This window comes from Salvelinus alpinus, chromosome 11 (assembly GCF_045679555.1).
Source record: "Salvelinus alpinus chromosome 11, SLU_Salpinus.1, whole genome shotgun sequence".
NCBI lineage: Eukaryota > Metazoa > Chordata > Actinopteri > Salmoniformes > Salmonidae > Salvelinus > Salvelinus alpinus.
This window is the reverse complement of record NC_092096.1, coordinates 29,470,447-29,495,014: the sequence shown is the minus strand read 5'-3', so window position 1 is coordinate 29,495,014 and position 24,568 is coordinate 29,470,447. Positions and strand designations below refer to the sequence as shown.

At 43.1% G+C, this 24,568-nt stretch overlaps 2 protein-coding genes across 7 annotated transcripts in view; one reads left to right on the top strand and one right to left on the bottom strand.

Moving 5' to 3' along the window:
* The window catches only part of LOC139533900 (muscarinic acetylcholine receptor M2-like), an 80,197-nt gene extending 62,201 nt beyond the window's left edge, over positions 1-17,996 (top strand). For 2 of the 3 annotated variants that reach the window (XM_071332380.1, XM_071332378.1), the window contains one exon: positions 7,871-17,996. In XM_071332380.1, coding sequence (XP_071188481.1) covers positions 7,935-9,452 — 1,518 coding nt within the window. In that variant the 5' untranslated portion in view covers positions 7,871-7,934 and the 3' untranslated portion in view covers positions 9,453-17,996. Of the gene's footprint in view, positions 1-4,168; positions 4,344-7,870 lie in introns of those variants that run through there. The other variant, XM_071332381.1, reaches the window with a different exon arrangement.
* A 176-nt stretch (positions 17,997-18,172) lies between these two features.
* Positions 18,173-24,568, bottom strand: part of LOC139533901 (pleiotrophin-A-like) — a 57,238-nt gene continuing 50,842 nt past the window's right edge. For all 4 annotated transcript variants that reach the window (XM_071332385.1, XM_071332382.1, XM_071332384.1 and 1 more), the window contains exon 5: positions 18,173-19,019. In XM_071332385.1, the coding sequence (XP_071188486.1) occupies positions 18,964-19,019 (56 nt within the window). In that variant the 3' untranslated portion in view covers positions 18,173-18,963. The remainder of the gene's footprint in view (positions 19,020-24,568) is intronic.

The window sequence follows — 24,568 nt, the reverse complement described above, 5'->3', positions numbered from 1 at the left end:
CACCTGTTGTATTCGGCGCATGTGAAAAATCACATTTGATTTGATCTGATGACTGCTTGTCTGCCTCCCAAGCTGTTTGCAATATCAGAGAGACATCTTTCCATGGGAGGTATATAAAGGCCAAAACATCCCATGAGATGTGGATCACGCTCTGGGTTCAAATGTATAGGTTTCTCCAGGCTGCTGTCAAGGGAAAGGTCCTGTGGCTCACATTATGATCCCACTGGGTTTGATGCTCCAAGGAAATGAACGCAAACCATATTGAATAAACTACATACAGTATACATAATCCAGTGACTGAAGATTACAGTCTTCATGAACGCATTCACCACCATATAGCCTAATGAGAATAGATCGTGGAAATTGCCTTTTTCATTTTTTGATGAAATTTTCTAAGACGGCATCCACCAACTCGACAAGATCACAACCATTAAACTTCCAATGACTAACACCTCAATGTCCAGTAGCCTATAGGAATCACAAATATAGCATACTGTCAGTTTATTGATGTGTGGGTGTGTGGGTGTATTCAATACCATCTCCCATTTTGCATGCACTTAACACACACTGGTGATGAAACAAGCCAATATTTACCTAACCGGGTTGTCAACCTCACAGCGGCAGTTGAAAATCCACAGGAGCTCTGCTGAGATGAAAGATCAACATTTCATCTGTAAACAATTCCAAAACACTTTCATTCAAATGGGTTTGTACAGACAATAGGGCACGGACACAACGCCTAGTACAGTCTAAATGCTGTTCTGACTGATTTTCACATCATAACATTTTCAGGTGTGTGTGTACACATTGGTGACTTGAGCAACATGTAGTCTGATTCTGACATTCCACTAAAAGACAACTTTGATCCTAAGACAACCTCTTTAGATAGAACTGCAGACATTCAATATCAGCATTTATTTCCCCACGACTAACTGCACTGGAATCAGCCTGCCCTTAAGCTCAGCAGCATTAGTAACTAACCTGATATGTTCTTCCTGGAACAGACCCATGTAATACCACTGAGAGGAGTGTTGAACGTTATTGATCGTGGGGGGGGGGCGTGGTAGTGGGCGTGACCAGTGGTGATGTCTCTGACCGAACATATTTGAGGCCGTCCTCTTGGCCGCAGAGACTTGTTTTAAAGCTTATTTCCTGCAATTCTATACAATTTGCCACGGCTTCTGTCATGTTCTTATGCTGTCTGTCACGTTCCTGACCTGTTTTCTGTTTAGTTTTGTGTGTTAGTTGGTCAGGACGTGAGTTTGGGTGGGCATTCTATGTTGTCTGTTTCTATGTTGGTTTAGGGTTGCCTGGTATGGCTCTCAATTGGAGGCAGGTGTTTGGCGTTCCTCTAATTGAGAGTCATATTTAGGTAGGCTGTTCACAAGGTTTGTTTGTGGGTGGTTGTCTCCTGTGTCTGTGTCGATGTTTTCACCATATGGGACTGTGTACGGTTTGTTCGGTTTGTGTAGTCTATATGTCCTATTCGTGCGTTCTTCTTGTTTTATGTGAGTTCGTCGTCTAGGTCTGTCTACTTTCGTTTTGTTATTTTGTATCATTTTCAAGTATAGTTCGTTTTCGTGTTTGTTCGTTTTGTTTATTTAATAAATCATTCATGTCATTTCAACGCGCTGCACCTTGGTTCAATCCCTGCTCCTCCTCTTCGGATGAAGAGGAGGAGGACCGCCGTTACACTGTCTGAGTGACTCAAACATTATAACAAAATTAATGGGTTTCTCCCCGACTTTAATTTGAGAGATTGTTAGTTCTCATTATCTGTTTTTCTACATACTTTATGTCTGATTTTAGTCGTTTACGTGTACACTGAAAACGTTTTACTATCCCGAAAAAATGTTCTGCTGTGGTGCAGTGAGGAAGGCTTGTGTATTCCAGGCATGCCTCGCCACAAACAGCGCAGTAAACAAAGGCCTTAACCCTGTGTATTCCCATGGAGGGCAGGCAATAAAAACGCATCTAATCATCTGAAACCTTGAATCAGTGCTCGGAGATGGGAATGAGAATCTGTACCCTGGGGAGTCAGCGTAATGCAGCACTTTAAGTGCAGCTAAATAACCCGTTCCCCTGTAATCACATTCCCTTGCATGTTTTATACAGAATCAAGATGAAATTAAGCTTGTGTGTCTCCCAGGACATAGGTGAAGTCAGAAGTCATCGCTTGTGAATCTAACAAATATTACCTGGAAAGTATACCTAAAAAAAACATTTTGGTCAAAACTATCAGTTTGATTTATTAGATTTCGGAAGAAAAGTTTTTTTAACGTTTTGCATACTGGTGATCTGACTTGTCTGGCGTTAGACGGTACAGACAAAGTGAAGGATACCCACACAAATGCAGAAAAAGGGAGAAGTTGGCCCTCCCTGCCTGTCAGCGTATGCGCTACTGGTGTTTGAAGGCAGGTGCAGGAGAGCAGAGAGTTGTGAGCAGGCGCACTCTTTATTGGGCAGAAGCACAACGAACGGACGCAACAGCGCCAAACCTCCAGCCAACATGCAAAAGAGAACTACGCTAAATACAGTCACAAAAACAAATGTAAAAATCCAACCTCCTATGGGTTACACAAGAATAGCCAGGGGGCAATAACCAGCCTGGCGCAACACACTGAACATGTAACACAAGGACATGGGGGGAACAGAGGAAAATATATACACAATGTAATTAGGGAATGATAACCAGGTGTGCGGGGAACAAGACAAAACAAATGGAACAATGAAAAATGGAGCGGCGATGGCTAGAAGGCCGGTGACGTCGACCGCCAAACGCCGCCCGAACAAGGAGAGGAGCCGACCTCGGTGGAAGTCGTGACACTGCCTCCCAAAGGGCACAGGCAATTATTAGCTCTAGTGATCCAGCTCCAGGACCAGCTAAGTTCAAATGTGGAACAATACTCAACTTATTTATTCACACATCCACCCCACAGCAGCAACAGACTCTCCTTGGCGTTTTTCTTTTAAACTTACTAAACATGGGGAAATGGGGACCGTGGAAATCAATGACATGGGAGATGGGACTACACCACAAATCACAGGATGGCAATAGAAATATAGATATATTCATAAGATAATCTAACATTAAAAAATATGTTTTAGCCAAGGAGGAAACAGTGTACATGACAGGGCAATAGAAAATAAACATATAAAATCGCCATCTTTAGGAGCCTGAGATGTGTGCTTTTGTGTATGAGTGCAGTCTATGGTGTAGATCACCCAGGTGCACTGGATCTCAGTGATGACTGATGACTGATGAGAGGCAACCTCAATGATTGATGGCCGTGCTTGAGCCTCCAGGCCTCGCCTCAGGTGATTTGAACTGTACACACGCACAGCGGGGCCGCTGTACAGCTGGAAGCCTACACCTGTAAGTCAACGACTGCAGGGGAGATGTCATTATTCACCTCACAGGCTGTAATGGCACCATTATCTCCCTGTCACGTTTTGTGTCTCAGCACCAATCACTGGGGGATATAGAGTGAGTTCAGAAATGATTGACACCCTTGATAAAGATGAGCAATAAAGACTGTATAAAATAAAGAATTCAAATAATGAGCTACATTGTATGCTGAAAACAATGGAGAAATGAATCGTGAAAACTGATGAGTGAGAAAGTTACACAGGGTCAAAGATCATACCCCCAAGACATACTAACCTCCCCTGTTATTGGTAATGGTGAGAGGTGAGCATGTGTTGTGACTCGGGGGTTGGATGTAACACTCACTCCTGCTAAGCTACAGCTAATTCTGAGTCGAAGGGAGCAGGAGGCCATAAAGGCGGGAATTCATCGTGAAAATCAGAAAAAACGGAACGAGAGGGCCGAGCATCTCCGCTCGCGGTCAGCCAGGGATTGCAGCATCAGCAGGCTTACTTCCATCGTCAGCACCTTCACCTTCACCCAAAAGTGGAGCCGGGGGAATTACCAGAACGGAGGGGATGTGCAGTGAAACGTGAACTTCCACTCACCCCCTTTTTTGACGTCCTGGAAGAAGACAATAACAACGGGGACTGGGGGTTTGGGGAGGGGCAGTCCATTATAGACCAGATGTAACCAGTTTTAAGGGAGTGGTTGAATAAGGGGAAATTACAGTATTGTATGAATTTCATGTAACCGGTTTGTGGGGAGGAGTGTGTGAGGGAGCCTTGAATATATATGTCTTTGCATGTTAGAAGGGGTCTGCTTTCTTTGTTTCAGAGCCTATTTTTTGGACCTCTCTCTTTTTGGGGATTTATTTTGCCAAATGATTTACTGTTGTTGTTTTTGCTTCAGTCTTCGGAACACTGTTGTTGGGGGCAGAGCCTTTTTCTGAATTCTTCTAAGACATCATTTAGAGGTAAGCCTCCGTTCTTTTACCCACACGGGCATGGTCATATGATTAGTATTTTTCTTTAGGAGGAACAGGATCGGGTTGGATACCCTAGGATTGGCTTGGGTATCCATAGGACAAGTAGACTGATTGTAAAAGGCTTTGCTTAAATAAAAACAGGGAGTGGATTTCCTCTTGCTAGAGTGACCAAAATAAAACAGAGGGCCTCCTCTCTTTGTTACCATGTGGGTCCATGCATGGGGTGTGTATAGCAATGTCTTAGGATGTTAGGCTAAGGCATGACACGGTGACTATACCATTTAGTCTCGTGGGACTAAGGCATGACACAGTGACTATACCATTTAGTCTCGTGGGACTAAGGCATGACACAGTGACTATACCATTTAGTCTCGTGGGACTAAGGCATGACACGGTGACTATACCATTTAATGTCGTGGGACACTAGGTCCCATTACGGTGAGTAACTCCAGGTCCACAGGTGACGCGCACCCGAAGGTGTAAAACAAAATATTTATTTAAAAATAACAGTTGCCAAGCGTAGAAAGTATACCCATCACTCTAGTTTCCCTGGTTTTATAGTTTCCCTGGTCTTATAGTTCCCCAGGTCTTATAGTTTCCCTGGTCTTATAGTTCCCCTGGTCTCATAGTTTCCTTGGCCTTATAGTTTCCCTGGTCTTATAGTTTCCCTGGCCTTATAGTTCCCCTGGTTTTATAGTTTCCCTGGCCTTATAGTTTCCCTGGTCTTATAGTTCCCCTGGTCTTATAGTTTCCCTGGTCTTATAGTTCCCCTGATCTTATAGTTTCCCTGGTCTTATAGTTCCCCTGGTCTTATAGTTCCCCTGGTCTTATAGTTTCCCTGGTCTTATAATCCAGGATAGAGCCTGATGAACTACGGGTCGCCCTACCCCTGAGCTGGACACCCCACTGAGTGGTTTTTAATAAAAAGGTTTCTTCCACTCCAGCTGTCGGCCGCCGAGCTCTACGCCACTGGTATCAGTGTGTTGCTGGGATCGGGACTGGGCTGGAAGGGCAATGCCTGTGGGTAATAGGCTTGAAGCAGGGATAACCTAGGCCAGCTCATTAAGCTCAAGGGGGAGGTGTGAGTTGGGCAAGACACAAGTCTTGGGGGTATGATCTTTGACCCTCTGTAACTTTCTCACTCATCATTATTCACAGGATTATCCGTAATCATGGTAGCATCCACATCAATGTAGAAGTGTTTAGAAACATATTCTATTCTTATTTACAATAAAAGTGATTCCAAAATGACACAATACATTATTTACCATTCATTTCTATTGAGCACAAAATAATCTGAAACACAACCAAATCAAAATGCAAAGGCATCCAACAAGTTTGTAGTCACAAGCTTGATGTAGTAATTACGTGCTATGAACATGGGATAAAATATTAAACTTTTGACTATTTTATTTATAAGAATCTTTAGGGGTGTCAATGATTTTGACCCCTACATTTTAGAGAGAAAATAAATATTACTTGTTGAACACCATCTAGGTCACGTTTGATTTGGATAGTCTGGATACTTTACAAATGGTCATACTATCAACACATTATCTATTGATAAGCAACTACTTGCTAAGGTTAGGGTTAGGGTAAAGGTTAGGTTTAAAATAAGGGCTAAGGTAAGGCTTAAGTTTAGGGTTAGGATAAGGGTTACGGTTAGTGTTAGGACTAGGGTTAGGGTTAGTAGATAGTTAGTTGAAATGTTACTGATAGTCCGTAGAGCATCTACAAATAAGGTGTTACCCATTTAGTCAAATGAGTAACCAGACTGCAGCCCCAGATCGGGCATCTGGCATCTGTGTCCCATCCTCTCAAGGGAAATGTCAAATACTGACTGGCTGGGCTCCCTAGAGTGTGAATGCAATGTCTTCAGCAGGGTGATGTCACCATGACAAGGTGAGGAGACATTTAGAAGAAGACTTTCTCTAGAGGCCCTTAAGCAACATTTATGTGCCATGGTAATACAGAGAGGGGATTTGTGACTGTCTCTGTTTGATTCCGGAAGGGCAAAGCTTTGGCTGTTATGGCAGAGATTTCAGGTGTGGGACGAGGCTTATGTTAGCTGGAGGTGGACAAAGATGTGCCGAGGGACATACTGACTCCCCCATCCTCAGTCTCTCCTCACTGAATCATCCACTTCCTTTCTCTAATCCACTTCTCTCTAGTGAGCCACAAGTGTGTCCTGTTTGTATTGTTGGATGTTTTAACATATAAATTGGTGGACTTAAACATTTGATGGGGATTAGTCCAGTTTAGCTCTGTGCCTAATGCAATGATTAGGGATTTCTGTCAGAGCAGATAAGTAAATTACTGTATCGCTAGTTATTCAGAGGCTGTGTTCAACTGTTAAGGGGCAAAGGACCTAAGATAGAAGGAGTTGTTCAGTGTCAGTTAGTGAGCTGTCAGCCAATACCTCCTCATTAAGTCCCATTCACATCAACCAATTGTACATGGTGACAATCAAACAGGTCGCTGAACCATCCAGTATCACAAAACAACTACTCAAAGTGACAAATTACTCAGAGACAATCTGAGTAACTCAGTCAGATGCTGTACACCAAATGAGATCGCCCATCAGCTGAACCGTTATTAAACTGTCAGAGATGTAGCAAACATGCAGAGCCTCCCTCTGAGAGCATGTTCCCTCCAAACACTTTACCCTGAGACTGGTAGCTTCGTCTGAGGCAGGCTAACAGGATAGACTACAGGCCACGAAACAAGGTAAAATACTAGGGGCCTGAAAACACATGGATCAATTTGTCTTTTCTTTGAGCTGCAGAGCCCGTCCCCCAAACAGCTGGATATAATACTACCAGCTCTTACCTGCCTGAAACGCACGTAGCTTATCAGGTACGGGGTGAAAACATGAAGTGAAATGGTGGAAGGAACAGCATAGTGAGAGAGTGCATTGCTACTGTAGATGTGGGGAGCTCCTGCTAGAACTGCATGGCCCTGTTAGGCCTACACTGAATCACCGCCTACCAGTAATAGATGTTGTTGCATGTAAGATAACCTAACACAACGCAATTCAATTGCTTTTTTGTAAACAATAGGAGGAAATACATCTCATTTGCGGTGTTGTTTTCTTTTGTTGAGACAAAAAGGGTCTTCTCTTGTAACTGTTGTCAGTATGTGGCTTCCTCTCCAACTTCTGGTTGTCTCGTTGTCCTGTTGAAAGTATCTCCTCCCATGTAGGCTACAATAGTTTTGTTTACCAGGCCTGTTTGCAACAGCAGTATACCACCAGCAAGTTGTCGAATGTCTTGTTTTAACTTGACAATCTCATTAGTCCTCGTCGTTGTTTGTAAACAACTTTGTTTTCATAGCATATCTCCGCTAATCACCTTGTCGCACACATTCACTATTATTAAATAAAGATACATGTTAATGATGTTATATGTGTGGAAGTAGCCCTAGTTTTCAGTAGTTTCCCCAAATTCGAATTTTGATGGATGCTTGTAGGATACTTAATTATCTAATCCATTGTTTTCCTCTGTTTCCCTCCATAGGTGCAAAGGCGATTCAAAGCCTGAACTCCAACTGAATAGAAGAACATCCCCAAGACCAGATGCAATGGAGATGTTCAATTTCACCAACTTCACCTACTGGAATGCCTCAGAAGGCACTGACGCAGGGCCTGTCATTGAACCCGAAAGCCCATACAAGACTGTGGAGGTGGTATTCATCGTATTGGTGGCTGGGTCCCTCAGCCTGGTCACCGTTATTGGAAATATCCTGGTCATGCTTTCCATTAAGGTCAATAGGAACCTACAGACGGTCAACAACTACTTTTTATTCAGCCTTGCATGTGCTGACCTAATCATCGGGCTGTGTTCCATGAACCTGTACACAGTATACATAGTGATTGGCTACTGGCCCTTAGGGCCTGTGGTGTGTGATCTGTGGCTAGCCTTGGACTATGTAGTGAGTAACGCATCTGTCATGAACCTACTCATCATCAGTTTTGACAGATACTTCTGTGTCACAAAGCCCCTCAGCTACCCTGTCAAAAGGACCACCAAGATGGCAGGGATGATGATTGCTGCTGCCTGGGTCCTGTCCTTCATTCTGTGGGCCCCGGCCATCCTATTCTGGCAGTTCATCGTGGGCGGGCGGACAGTGCCTGAGAGGGAGTGTTACATTCAGTTCTTCTCTAATGCAGCAGTCACCTTCGGCACGGCCATCGCAGCCTTCTACCTGCCCGTTATCATCATGGTCATTCTCTACATACAGATTTCTATAGCCAGTAAAAGCCGGGTAAAGAAGGAGACCAGGAAGCCGTCAGGGCCCAACCTAGAGGCCCTGTCCCACGAGCAGGCAAGGTGCAGTAATTCTGCCAAGCCCATCAACAACAACGTGACAGCAGAGGACACAGAGCAGGGCAGGATCGAAGCCACAGATGACGTGGCCAACCAGCACGACGGTAAACTGCAGAACGGCAAGGGCCCATCCACCACGGGTGGAGAGGGGGAGATGGAGGGTGTGGACAGGGGTAGGGAGAACTGTGCCCACGGAGAGGAGAAAGAGAGCTCCAACGACTCGACATCTGGCAGTGCAGCTGCGTCCAACCACAAAGAAGAAGAAGCGGTGCCATCCAGAGCAAACTGCAACACCGAGCTCGTTCAGCAGCCAACCCGCCACCGGGCCAAGGCAGGCGGCTCCAAACTCACCTGCATCAAGATTAAGACCAAGTCTCCCAAGGGGGACTGCTACACGCCCTCCAACGCCACGGTGGAGATTGTCCCTGCCACGGAGAAGCAGAATCACGTGGCGCGGAAAATCGTGAAGATGACCAAGCAGCCGCCCAAGAAGAAGAAAGCGCCACCGTCTCGGGAGAAGAAGGTGACCCGTACCATCATGGCCATCCTGGTGGCCTTTGTGGCGACCTGGACACCTTACAATGTCATGGTGCTCATCAACACCTTCTGCTCCAGCTGCATCCCCAGCACGGTCTGGACTATCGGCTACTGGCTGTGCTACATCAACAGCACCATCAACCCCGCCTGCTATGCCCTCTGCAATGCCACTTTCAAAAAGACATTCAAACATCTCCTCCTCTGCCAGTACAAAAACATTAGGTCAGCTAGATGAATATGGATGCGAGTGTTCGAGTGTGCGTGTGTGCATGTGTGTGCGTGCGTGAGTGTGTGCGAGAGAGAGAGAGGTTTATGATGTGGTCCCTTTCCTTTGTTTTTACTCTACGGCTCATAAGAAAACATGTATCCTGCAGCCATGTTGGGTTTGGCTCTGATGAATGAGATTTGTGATGCAACTGTTGAGACATAAGACTTACAAAGAAGAGCACAGCCAGGAGAACAAATACATCGAACATGAAAAGGTCAGTTGGATAGAGAGCTCTGCACTGCACAAGACGAATTCTAAGGGAAAATAGGGCTGACTGAATTCACATACTTCCCGTTTGAAATTCAGTGTAAAAAAAAGAAACCTGTATATATCAATGTATACGCAAAATCTAAACGTGTGTGTGTGTGTGTGTGTGTGTGTGTGTGTGTGTGTGTGTGTGTGTGTGTGTGTGTGTGTGTGTGTGTGTGTGTGTGTGTGTGTGTGTGTGTGTGTGTGTGTGTGTGTGTGTGTGTGTGTGTGTGTGCATCTGTCTGAGCGTGACAGAATGATCCATCACACAGTTTCAGTGGAGATGTCCGCCAGTGAAGACAGCACAACGACATACAGTACATACTACAAACTGTTATCTGTATGCTGGTGGCTCTCTGTGTTGGCGGAACACAAAGCAGAGCAGCTTGTCTAAACTGCCTCTCTGGCATGTTCATATACGACTGAGTAACATGGCTGGGAGCCCTCCTATCTCCAGGGATGGACCATAAGTGGCCCCTGAAGGGCATAGCAGGACAGAGACCAGGCCTGGCCAGGGTCACCTCTCACCACAACGTAGGACTGAGGTTAGGAAACTTGTTTTGAAAAAAGGTCATAAGTAAACAAATAAATAGATAATGTAAAAATACATCCAAAAAGGCATTGTTCAATTACATTATTTAGCTTGCTATTCGTTTTCCACATACTTTTTGATTTGATCTCTTACAATTCATTACATGAAGAGTTTGACGTTTATTTGATTGTATATTAAGATATTTTTTTGTCAGATAGTCTAAACTCGTAGAAAAAAAAGGTGCTAACTAGAACCAAAAAGGGTTATTTGGCTGTCACCGTAGGAGAACCCTTTGAAGAACCCCTTTTGGTTCCAGTAGAACTCTTTTGCGTTCCATGTAGAACCCTTTCCACAGAGAGTTCTACATGGAACCCAAAAGAGTTCTACCTGTAAACAAAAAGGATTCTACCTGAAACCAGAAAGGGTTCTCCTATGGGGACAGCTTCAGAACCCTTTTGGAGCCTGTTTTCTAAAAATGTATTGATGCTTGGAGCTTGTAAATTCATTCAGAGGGTGGCAGTTGGCAGGGGCTTGGAGCCAAAGCCTATTCAATTATACAGGAAGGGATCTTGTGCTTTTCCAGGGGTGAGTTGGATATTCTCCTGAGATTGGAATTTCAACATAATTTGATCCTGCTATGTTGCAGATGTTACAGCCTGTAACAAGAGCCACCCACCTGTTGTATGTCAGTCCTGACTGATAATGAAGAGAAAGATTGAAAAGGATTGTATTTTTGTCTTGCTGTCATCAGAGGTGGTTTTTATTCGTTGAGTAGGGGTTACCAAGGTTGTAGAGTGATTGAAAGAGTGTCATATCGTGGAGATTTTAGAGGTTATTTCAGTCCATGTTTCTGTTGTTACTCCGGAATGGGGTTAAATACCAATAATTACAGGCCATGGCCTTGTGAATTATAAGGGCTACTCGATGTTAGATGTACTAATTCATCTACGTGTGTGTGTGTGTGTGTGTGTGTGTGTGTGTGTGTGTGTGTGTGTGTGTGTGTGTGTGTGTGTGTGTGTGTGTGTGTGTGTGTGTGTGTGTGTGTCTGAGAGTGTGAGTGTGTGTGTGTGTCTGAGAGTGTGTGTGTGTGTGTGTGTGTGTGTGTGTGTGTGTGTGTGTGTGTGTGTGTGTGTGTGTGTGTGTGTGTGTGTGTGTGTGTGTGTGTGTGTGTGTGTGTGTGTGTGTGTGTTTGAAAGTGTGAGTGTGTGTGTGTGTGTGAGTGTGAGTGTGTGGAGGTGTTTAACTATTAATAAACAAACAAAAATTTGAACAACTGGGGACATTTTGTTAGTCCCCACGAGGTCAAATGCTATTTCTGGGGGGTTTAGGGTTAAGGTTAGAATTAGGGTTATGGTTAGTAGCAAGGGTCACACCATACCCAAACCGGCATGCGCCATCGTGCCAAAATTGATTTTGTGCCCCCAAACGCGATCAAGACACGCAGGTTAAAATATAAAAACTAACTCTGAACCAATTACATTAATTTGTGGACAGGTCAAAAAGTATTAAACATTTATGGCAATTTAGCTAGCTAGCTTGCTGTTGCTAGCTAATTTGTCCTGGGATATAAACGTTGAGTTGTTATTTTACCTGAAATGCACAAGGTCCTCTACTCCGACAATTCATCCACACATCAAACGGTCAACCGAATCGTTTCTAGTCATCTCTCCTCCTTCCACGCTTTGTCTTCTTTGGACTTTATGTAGTTTATATAGCTACCATGACGACCAACCGAACTCAGTTCATCTTTCAATCACCCACGTGGGTATAACCAATGAGGAGATGGCACGTGGGTATCTGCTTCTATAAACCAATGAGGAGATGGGAGAGGCAGGACTTGCACCGTGTTCAGCGTCACAAATAAAACTGACTTCTATTTTAGTGCTTGGGAACGCAGACGCTCGTTGGCGCATGCGAGCAGTGCGGCATGCAATAATTGAATAACATGTATGTTTACATTTATTTTGCAACGAGCGCACGCGACGTGAGCGGTGTGGTCAGCATGTTAGGGTTAGGAGCTAGGGTTAGAGTTAAGGCTAGGTTTTTGGGGTAAGGTTAGGGTTAAGGTTAGGGTTAGGATAAGAGTATGGGTTAGGGTTAGTTTTAAGTTTAGGGTTAGGGGTTAGGGAAAATAAGATTTTGAATTGGACTGAATTGTGTGTCCCCACAAGGTATAGCTGTACAATACTGTGTGTGTGTGTGTGTGTGTGTGTGTGTGTGTGTGTGTGTGTGTGTGTGTGTGTGTGTGTGTGTGTGTGTGTGTGTGTGTGTGTGTGTGTGTGTGTGTGTGTGTGTGTGTGTGTGTGTGTGTGTGTGTGTGTGTGTGTGTGTTTCATCACATGAATATAGAATATAGATGAAGTCTGTACTGTTTATGTATGTCTGTTTTAATGAGATCACAGTCTAATGACGTTAGAAATAATACGATACTAGAATTCCCATGGTTTTGTGCCATACTGTTTGTGTCCATACACTTCGTCCACACCGTATGCTGTTTTCCAACACAGTCCATTTATCTCTGACATGCTAATGTATTCCAATTTAAGTAATGAATATAAAGCAGCCATGGGATGGTCGCCACGTTGGTTGCTAGGGGGGCTTAACAGAAAATGACACCAGCATTGAGCAACCCCTTAAGGCAGGCTCCTTAAAGAGAGATATGGGACAGGCCTTTAATGGAAACTCACCATGAGCCTGATCAGATTATAAAATGATGTGGAACACCTACTGGAGATTAAAGATTGGCCGTTACGCGCTCGGTTTACACAGCCCCTCCCCTCCCGTCCCACTTAGTGTCCCACTTGCTCCTGATCCCGTTATGTGTGACTGTGACGTCCCCTATATCAGGCATTGTTTAAAGGCCTGTGAAACATAAGGAACAACATATTTACATTTACTATCTATCTCTCCCTCTCCCTCTCCCTCTCTCTCTCTCTCTCTCTCTCTCTCTCTCTCTCTCTCTCTCTCTCTCTCTCTCTCTCTCTCTCTCTCTCTCTCTCTCTCTCTCTCTCTCTCTCTCTCTCTCTCTCTCTCTCTCTCTCTCTCTCTCTCTCTCTCTCTCTCTCTCTCTCGCTCTCTCTCTCTCTCGCTCTCTCTCTCTGACATTGTCCCCCAGTGTCTCCTCCCCCTTAATGACATTGTTATGACTAACATCGCCCCCAATATTATAAAGATAAAAGACAACGCAACCTACTGCAAATTCACTAGAGGCGTCAAAATAACACAAAATTTAGGTCATGAGTAATTATTAATAAGTTCTGCTTTTAATGGAAATAGTGATGGCAAAGGAAGTGGAAGAGGATAAATCTGAATCCTTGCAGTCTTCCTTATTTAAATGCAGGTTGTCCTCTGGAAGCCTGGCACGTATAATTCAGTCAATCTGTTCGACTGCCCGAGCCCAGCAGTGTGCGCGAGGCATCCATCCAAGTTCACAATCCAGCCATCCGTCAGGTTGATAAGTGGACCCATGTCTGGGTGTCATCTGTCACACGTCTCAGTGGTTGGTGTTGCTAAGAGCCTCCTGGCTTCCCAGAACGGAACGGCTGATTCAGCTCAGGCTAAGCTGTTGTTTGAGTGATACCAGCAGGAAAGTAAGTGCTCTCCAACACAACTGGTGGTCTGGGTCTTTTTTGAGAACAGTTATCTGGGTGTTTGATGGAAAGTGACAGCCATTTATCACCAATGGAGGGACAGGGTTCACCGCCCCCAGACAAGATGGCTGTCACTCACTGAGTCTCCGCGGAATGCTCTTTCAGCTGCTTTCAGACAAAGTGGAAAGCTCACACCCCTTTAGCACTCCTCACCTGTCAACAGCATATTGTTTGACTAACAGGACAAAAGAAATCCTGCGCTGTCCACTTTGTACGGTCCGATAAGCCCGCATTTGTAGTCACAGTTGCAGAGAGGCGGCCTGTCGTCCACAGGATACACAACAGGCTCTCACATCTTAGGTTCCATGTTTGGATACTGTCAGACATTTCAGACAGGGTCAGCCGAAGGTTTCCATAAAATAAATAACCCGTCCTTCAGGAATCACACGTTACTGTATAGTCTAGAGAATGATGGAAACAAAGTGATGGAGTACAGTAACTCTCAGATGGATTTTGGCTAGACTTTTTATTACCATACTGTAACAACAGGACATAGCTCTCTGTCCATGTGGGGGGGTGTATTTCTCATTGAGTGGATTCACTTGTCAACGTACAAAGAGCCTCATTCCACTGTTTTATTTCCCTTTCATCACATAAACATTGTCTCCATGGCGTCAACAGATCATCATGTGCCGTCTGAGCTAGCTGGGCTCCTCTTCACACGGCTTGTTTCAAAGGGCTAAACCTTTTTAGGGAGATGTATTTTTCCCTAAATGTTTGATTGTGATTGATTAAATGTTGGGGGATTTTTTGGTTTAGTAGTTAGTTAGTTAGAATTGTGATGTTTTGATAGTGTACTTGACAAATGTGTGAAAGAGTATTTATTTAGATTGTTACTGTGTTGTTTGGTCTGTTCTTGAGCAGAGGGTTAGTACCCATTGAGATGGGAGCATCCTGAGTCTCTGTTTCCAGTTGAGATAGTTGGGCTGCTTCTGCCACTTATAGCCGTGTTTCCAAGGCGATGTGGTATGTGAAGTGTATCTGAACCGACAAATATATCGCCACATTGTATACTGAGCAATTTGAAGTGCCTTATTACTTATTACCCATTCTTATAATTGCTCATTGATATTTAAATGGATGTTTTATATTTTCAGTTGATGAAATCTTTGTTAGATGGTGGTGCAATTTAAGGTGACAGTCATAGATGTAGAAAAGCACAAGATCATCTAAAGCCTAAAATGTTTATTTTCTCCTTCTTCCTTGTGGTCGTGGAAGGCATAGGTTTTGTAAAAGGGGGAAAACGTATCTAATTCATCCCTGGAGGTTTGGAGGGTACTTTAACACGTGTGTGTGTGTGTGTGTGTGTGTGTGTGTGTGTGTGTGTGTGTGTGTGTGTGTGTGTGTGTGTGTGTGTGTGTGTGTGTGTGTGTGTGTGTGTGTGTGTGTGTGTGTGTGTGTGTGTGTGTGTGTGTGTGTGTGTGTGTGTGTGTGTGTGTGTGTGTGTGTGTGTGTGTGTGTGTGTGTGTGTGTGCAAGGATGTCATGCACCCCAAAAATGTATGTGAAGATGGCTGGGGGGTGGTCCTGAGGGGGGCTAATTTGGCATTTTTCAAACACCTGAAATAGCTTTTTTCTGCAATCTAGAGACATAATCATTATGCTTAATTATATGTCAAAACAAAATGTGTCTATACCTCGTGAGCTGTCTGCATCCTCCTGACTGGTGGTTCTTTTTTTAAACAAACTAAATATGCTTCTCTGCATCTCTGCTAAAATCTCGGTAAAAGATTGAAAGGAATGTGAGTCTTATTCAGTACATTTAGTAATTGCTTGCTTTTCTAAAGTCTGCCAACCTTGCCAGCAGGCATGCCAGCTAAGATAGTTAGACAAGCTAGCTACTCTAACTTGATAGCCTGAAATGGCTTCATGGTAGCTATTTATGTGGTCGGGAGATTGGGAACCTATCTGGGCTAGCTAAAACCAACTTTATAAAATTGCAAGGTGGCTAGTAGTATGGTGGGTAGTAGTACAGAGAAAACAACGACAACAACACACACACACACACACACATATATTAATTAAACAGGACAAATCTGAGGGGGGCACGTGTCTCTATGCCCCCTATGGGCATGATGCCTCTGTGTCTGTCTGTCTGTCTGTCTGTCTGTCTGTCTGTCTGTCTGTCTGTCTGTCTGTCTGTCTGTCTGTCTGTCTGTCTGTCTGTCTGTCTGTCTGTCTGTCTGTCTGTCTGTCTGTCTGTCTGTCTGTCTGTCTGTCTGTCTGTCTGTCTGTCTGTCTGTCTGTCTGTCTGTGTACAATTGTGTGTGTGTGTGTGTGTGTGTGTGTGTGTGTGTGTGTGTGTGTGTGTGTGTGCGTGTGTGCGTGTGTGCGTGCGTGCGTGCGTGCGTGCGTGCGTGCGTGCGTGCGTGCGTGCGTGCTTTGCTTTGCTCTATAAGAGACCCTCAGCATGTCAAAGCACCAAGTGGCATCTGTAAATAAAGACAACCCCATAGAAACACAAGCCACACATTGCATTCAGGGGGGCAAGAAACACTAAAGGATTCAACAAACAATGTTGTTTCTGTCCTCACCTCACATTCCCTGTTTGAAAGTGTCTCAAAAGCAAGTGGCTTCCAAAGACACACTCTGAAAGATAAAGATACAAGACAAACATTTATTTTTGCCTAAACACATGTAAACACAATATGATCATCATACTGTACATTTTATATCACGTTTTATAAAGCTATATCTATTATATTGTTGTACAAAATCTAGAATTGAACAGTGTATCAGTATGTGTTAGATGAGTACTGCATCCAGACTGAACATGTGTTTATTGGAGTGACAATATTATGGTGGGAAAGAAAGAATCATCGTTAAGTGAATGAGAAAACAAATGCAATTCTGAGAGAACGGACCACTGCCGTGTGACATTTCAAACTGAACTAAAGTACACTCAACTGTCCCAGTTAACTTTTCTTTTTACTCTGTCCCATGTTTGGGCTTTGTGAGACTGACGATCAGTCGAAGACGAGAATCAAGTGGTAACCTGCTGAATCTGTAGAGAAAAAACCCTATTACTGACAAACAATGAAGTGCTGATGATCAGCCAAGAGGGATGTGTGTTTGGCATCCATTTTGTCTCAACTTGTAAATGAGTGATGAGCGAAAAGGGACACAGACTGACCGTAGGGAGAAACTGTGAGACCAGCTGCTACAACATGCAGTGTAGTATTGGAAACATCTGGACTTCTTCCAGATATCTGGGGGAATTGTTATTGAAACATATTCAAAGTCTTGTCTTGAGGGAATGAACCATTTTGAACCATTGTAGGTGTGACTTCATTTAAATATCTCTTCAAATGGACAAACAGAATACAAATGATGAAAACTTATATTGTGGAAAATGTATATACAGCAGTGTACACTCTTCCAAAAGGGTGTCAGCTGTCCCCATAGGAGAACCCTTTTTGGTTCCAGGGAGAACCCTTTTTGGTTCCACATAGAACCCTCTGTGGAAAGGGTCCTACATGAAACCCAAAAGGGCTCTATCTTGGAACCAAAAGGGTTCTACTTGGAACCAAAAAGAGTTCTTAAAAGGGTTATCCTATGGGGACAGCCGAAGAACCCTTTAAGGTTCTAGATAGCTCCTTTTTTTTCTTACGAGTGTACAGGGTGTTCATTTTTCAGTTGCGTCAGTATGTAAATCGAATCATTGTGCTCTCATCCACTGTGGCTCATGGCTCCTAATACGGTCGATATATTGTCTGTTTAAAACGTATTATTTTAATTGTATATATCTCTATAGTATACATTATATGTCATTTGGATGAGGTACAGTTGAAATGTACATAAGTCTACACATGTTTAATAGCTATCTGAATGTTCTCTTCCCTTCTCACCCTCCCTTGTCCTAATATGATACTCCCTCACCCCTAATGTACAGTAATAATGTTAATGATTTCCTTTGCTCCATTAGTTGATTGTTTAATAGTTCTGGACAATGAAGCTGAGTGTTAATATCACTGGCCACTCACTCACTTATGAAGCTGTAAAATATTAACCATATTCCGTGGATTTATGGTGGCATATTCATTTTTTAAATCAATTCAAATAAAATGTATGAAAAACGTTTCATGGTATTTTGTATCCAGATTATTGAAATGATAGTGGTGTGGAGAAATGTATCACTTGTGTGGTCGGAATTGGAAATTGCACACATTAGGTTTTTATTTAGCTTTCATATTAAGCCTCCATAATTTCATATGAACATGTAATTACTTCAATCAGGATGAGTAAACATCACACATATTTGGACATCATTTCAAACTTTATTTTTTTTTATGTAATCGATAATTAGGACAGGTCAACTCCAGTTGTAAACTACAATAACAGTTTTACTCAGAGTTCAACTGGAGAGCGGGGGAACTACAAAGTGAGGTATAATAGCAGAAGGACCAGAACTAATACTGGACACAAGCTCTTACACACTAACAACTGTACAGGACAGTAGCTAATTTATACAGTCATCTGACAATAGTTTACATCTTTCACTGTAGATAACATTAGAAAAGGAATTTCCTTTACATCAATGAGTACTTATGTTTCTTATTAATGTATGCCCTCAAAAACTGTTAGAAAAGTTGTTAGCAATTTTGCTGTTGAGGGTACCAGCAAAATAACCTTTAAAACCCCAGTAAAGGCATGAGGTTTTAACTTTAAGCTGCTTTAAATCAAGACATGCAAGAAAAAAAAAATTGTTTGAGTGAGAATAGTTGTCACCTCGAACAAAAAGGATGTTATGTAATATGAACAAAAATCCAATTTATTTAGATTTTCCAAAAATGACCCTGAAAAATGTTATAAGGTAAGCATTTTAGTAAGAAATGCTTAATTTGTATTATTCACGCAGAGTATTAAATCCCCTACAAGATTTTCCTATGAGAAATTTGGAAAGAAATACATTTTATCACTACTATCCAACTCTTTGTTGTGTAGCTGCTACAGGCCCCTATAAACCTACAGGACAAACAAATAGGAACCATGTTGAGATAGGGCAGTATAAGCATCAACTTCCACTCCCTGATTCCCATGATGCACCACTAGTCCATCGGAGTGCGCTCCCTCTTCTTCCCATCCCGCTTCGGCTTCTTGGCATCTGCAAGAACAGGTGGGCATCAGGTTAGAATCTACATCCATACTGTCACTTACCCTGCAGTCAGAAGGTTTTTGAAGACCATAACCTGCCTTTCAGACAGTCTTCCATGAAAAGTGAATTTGCCAGTTTTTCAGATATCATCAACCATTTGGGTTTTAGTGGAACTTGTCATTGGTCTTCAAACAGGGAATATCTTCTGATATTTTTATTTGGGCCTTAACTGGCACTTCACTTCAAGCTCCTGTCTCACTCACTCATTCAACACTCACTGGGTGTGTTGTTAATCCTACCGCTGGCCTGAGGATTGCAGGTTTACTGTGCATGTGGACAAACATGAAAAGTGCTTTATCATCGTCCCACAAGAGTGGCTTTAGTACCTGACAGCCATGACAGGAACCACAGTCCATACCCCGTCTCTGGTCTGATGAACAGGAGCAACATAACCCACCCTCCATACATATATTCTGCTATATATCTATCTATCTATCCATCTGTCTATCTGTCGATCTGTCTGCATGTCTGCTTGTCTATCTGCCTTCCTGTCTGTCTGCTTGTCTGTCTGTCTATCTGTCTGCTTGTCTGACTGTCTGTCTATCTGTCTGTTTAATCTATCTGCCTGTCTATCTGTCTGTGTGTCTGTCTGCTAGTCTGTCTGTCTGTCTGTCTGTCTATCTATCTATCTATCTATCTATCTATCTATCTATCTATCTATCTATCTATCATCTATCTATCTATCTATCTATCTATCTATCTATCTATCTTCCTGTCTGCTTGCCTGTCTGCCTGTTTGCATGTCTGCATGTCTGCATGTCTGTCTGTGTTTAGAAGAGCGTGAGGGGGAAAGTAAACAACAAGGAAAAGGCAGGACTCATCTAAAGTCTGTTTCCCCCAGGAGCTCCTATCATTGTAGATTACAGGGTGGGATGTTGTTGGTGGGCGGTAACAGACGAGGATGTCAACTGGTAATCAACACCTGATTGTTTTGTACCTGATCTAAAGCAAGTTCCCACCTGCCACTAATTTAAGGTCCTCCCACGTCAGTTTGTTGATGAAAGCCTTGTCACCCTCTCCAGCTAATCTGAGAAAAACGCCCTCAACATAAAACATTTAAACACTCCATCAATACTACTTACTGTATGTTGCTGCTCCACTTCAACATATTAGAACGATTCAAACTGGATTTAAATTTACAGCACATGAATCGATCTATTCACCATCAATGCAGCATTAGCCAATATATTCATGTAAACATTGAGGAATCATTTGCTTATCCTTCACATGCCCTTTAATAATCTATGTGAAACATCCGATCAGCAGTGGAGCATTAACGTGAAGAATGTGATGATAATCAGCATATAAAGTATTGTAAATCATCCCGATGCTAATCTTTTATCCCTGATAAACAAACAATGCAATCCATCGGTAAATACAGAAGTAATGATTCCTTGCTCGTATAGAATTGCCAAATCATTAATAAGTGGGTATAAATGAACTCGTTGTAAGAGTCGATATGCCTCAGGCCAATGTACAGACCTAGAGATGACTCATGAATCGCAAGTGTCTAACTGATTGGTGATAGCCTACCAGATGTTGCCTGTGCTACCAAAATGCATAATGTTTGTCACTCGAATCCTCCTAAAATATAATGCTGACATCAATGCCCCAGGGACCTGCTATCTAATCTATACATTTCTCATAAGCACATGTATTGCAATCATATTGTGGACAAGCCAAGAGAGTTCTGTGAGTTTGGAGATTGGGGGTGTTCATACAAAACACAGAAAATTGCTCCTCGCTCCATTTGTTTGGCCAGTTTTAATTTGTTTAACTGTGTTTTTGCCTTTGCCTTTGTCAGCACATATGGCTCCCTAGGGAGACAGAGAGAATCATATTCCCTCTGTGAGCTCTGTCTGTGAGATTGGAGCTCTCACCATGCCGGAGTGCTTTCTGCTGCATAGGCACATTACTGTGTACTCTCTCCGCTCTCATTTCTGCCACCGCACTTTTGACACAGACTCATAATAATCAGAGCGGCTCTGAGAGAATATGTTTTGAACCGGGATGCCGTGAAACAGGCTGAGTGCAATAAAACTGAATTCGGTGTCTGAATGGGCTATCTCGTACACAGAGACACAACGACACAGCCCTTCTCAAGGGAATGATAAACCATCGCCGGCTCCAAAAGAACTCCTCGACGGCAGCCACAGGGTTTTGATCTCTATAAAGCCTTTTGTTTCCCCGAAAATCATCTCTGACATTCTCCGCTACCCACTGTGGCTCCCCTGCTCATTCTTCTGAGTATGGAGGGAGGAGAATAGGAGAATTCTACAGGTATTCATAACGTTTCATTTCTGCTTCATTTCGGTCACTCTCTGTTTTCCGGCCTTTCCGTTTCATTCCGTGGGGCCCATCTCTACCTGAGGTTAGACAAGGGAGAAGCTGACACTGAATCTCAGATCGCTCCCTCGCTGCCTCGCAGCATTGTCTCCTCAAGACTATGGGCCTGACAGATGTTTTCTCCATTGCTCCTGGCAGCAGCAGACAAGGTGGCTGTTTAGAATTGTAAATATGACTGGGCGGATATGGTGGCCCCAGACGGAAGTGAGATAGTCCCTCGCTCTGTAGCCGGAGTTCATTACAAGTCCTCTGATCCCTCCTCTGTGACTCTGCCTGGCCTGGAATCCCCTTCCAACACAAACACACAGCGGCAAGCGCATACACACACACGCACACGCACACACAAACATCGTCAGCCTCTCTGTTTCCCAGTAACCCCTTAGCTTACCAGGGCTTATCTGTCAAATGGCAGACATGGGTAATCATACTCTCAGATAGCAGGTCTTTCTTTTCAACTCTCTCCATTCTTCTTCTCCACCGTCATCCCCCACTCCTCCTTTCATACTGTGGTTCTCACCCTCCCCAGGGCAGTAGGCCCAACTTAAAACAGGACTGGCCTCCATCACACAGGATTCATTTGGGAGTATATGATAATTCATACAGGTACAGTGCTATACAATCATGTACATGTGCTTGCACGCACGCACACACAAACACACACGCGCGCGCACATACTGTATAGAGATTACCATTAAATGCTAATCACTGCAGAAATAATGTTATTTCTGTATGTCACCTTGCTATTTCTGTCACTGAAATACATGTGCACCGAAGAAATACACCAACACAAATATGATTTTAATTTGGATCAGATTCCTTACACGTGACATCCTAAATAGGCTTTGCTCGGCTTATGTTAAAGATATTGTCGTTTTTTCGAGAACCACTACCCAAGCCAGGGGTTCCACTCCACTGTCAATCTGACATGTTTTTTTCCGTCACAGTGAGATTTGTCTTACCAGCTTTTTACCCTTTTGATTTCCCGAACTCCCAGGTTATTAGGATGCGAGGGAAACTTGAATTGAACCCAAAATCCCAATCAGATTGACAGGAGTGCGTGTTTTTATCTGTCCTCGAGCAGTCTTAACTGTTAGCCGCCTGCCTGACACACAATGCTCTGGTCCAGTTGCTCCTGGAGAGTCTGTTCTGTTCTGGCACACCCTCTCATACAGCAGATTACTGTCAGGGCTGCTGCCAAATCTACCCTGTATCCAGTTTCACACTCTCAACATATCACCACAGTAGCCTACTTGTCAAAACGCAGTCAGATTGGACACAATGTACACACTAGCCTCATGAGTCCTTTACTGGCAACATCATGCAGCATTCATTAGATTTTAAACAACTTCTGCTCTCACTTGATTGGTTTTAACAGTGGGAGTCATCAGCTAAATAACGGACAAGTGGGCGTTGTTAATAAAGCCTTTATGTGGGGAAAATAGATGAAAATCTCTGTGTTGGCCTCTATATGTTGGTAACATTCTGTCACTGTGTTAATGATGGAGCATTGAACTAAAGCATTCATCTGATTTACTTTAGGAACATTTTGTAAAGTTTGGACATGAGGTATACATCTTATAACAAACTGAATGGCGAAAAATGTCTTATGTTAAACACGGTTTGAGGAATGATGAATGCCAATGTTCATCAGCGCATTGAATGAAGTAGTTAGACAAACAGGGCTAACTGTGACTCACCTAAATATTGAATATGCAATTTCATTCTATTAAGATACTCATCTAGTTCATTGTATCAGACGGGTGAAGTGAACCAAGACTAAATACATTAGAAATCTATAATGTCTGTTGGGGGAATTGCCAACTAAAACCACAATCTGCAATCCTCTATGTCATGTTCGGTGACCATCTCAGTCTCACTGCTTTACATAATTGAAAGAGAAAAATCGATGTTTCTTGACGTCTCATATTGTCTTCTTTAAATGGATGAGTCTAGATGTCTACTGGCAGTTACTGAGGGAACGCAGCATTACATTTTCATACGTGTACTGCTCAATACTTGTATTTACCTTAGTTCACCCTAGTTGAAGACTCACTCCGACTGAACTTTTTAGGCTCAGTGAAGGGGCTAATTCCACCATAGCGGGGCTGGATTAAACATGAATCTCTGACAAGTCTAGCACTATCGCAGAATTAATCATCTTCAGCAGGATGTCATCGGTGTGAGCTGTGAAAGTACTGCCAAATAATATGCTAATAAATATACGTTAGCAAGGTTAAAGGATGAAAAAAGTGGACTGAAAGTGGCAACGTGCTTTAAATATGAAGCATAAAGGGAGCAGGTGAAAATTGTCCTTTTCTGACGGTTTAATTAACCAAAAGTAATATCATCTTCCAACGCTTCCGCACATTTATGGAGATTCACTCTCCAATGTATTGACTATTGTGTTTAAAATGGATCCTTTAACTTTGTGTTTTGTCCTCTACCAACCATGTACAGTACCAGTCAAAAGTTTGGACACGCCTACTCATTCAAGGGTTTTTCTTTATTTTGAACATTGTAGAATAATAGCGAAGACATCAAAACGATGAAATAACACATATGGAATCATGTAGTAACCAAAAAAGTGTTGAATAAATCAAAATATATTTTATATTTGAGATTCTTCAAAGTAGCCACCCTTTGCCTTGATGACAGCTTTGCATTCTCTCAACCAGCTTCATGAGGTAGTCACCTGGAATGCATTTCAATTAACAGGTGTGCCTTGTTAAAAGTTAATATGCTGAATTTCTTTCCTTCTTAATGAATTATAGCCAATCTATTGGGTTGTGACAAGGTAGGGGTGGTATACAGAAGATAGCACTGTTTGGTAAAAGACCAAGTCCATATTATGGCAAGAACAGCTCAAATAAGCAAAGAGAAACGACAGTCCATCATTACTTCAAGGTCAGTCAATAAGGAACATTTCAAGAACTTTGAAAGTTTCTTCAAGTGTAGTCGCAAAAACCATCAAGCGCTATGATAAAACTGGCTCTCATGAGGGCCGCCACAGGAAAGGATAGGGGCTCCCGAGTGGCACAGAGTCTAAGGCACTGCATCTCAGTGCTAGAGGCGTCACTACATACCCTGGTTTGATCCCGGGCTGTATCACATCCGGCCGTGATCGGGAGACCCATAGAGCAGCGCTCAGCGTT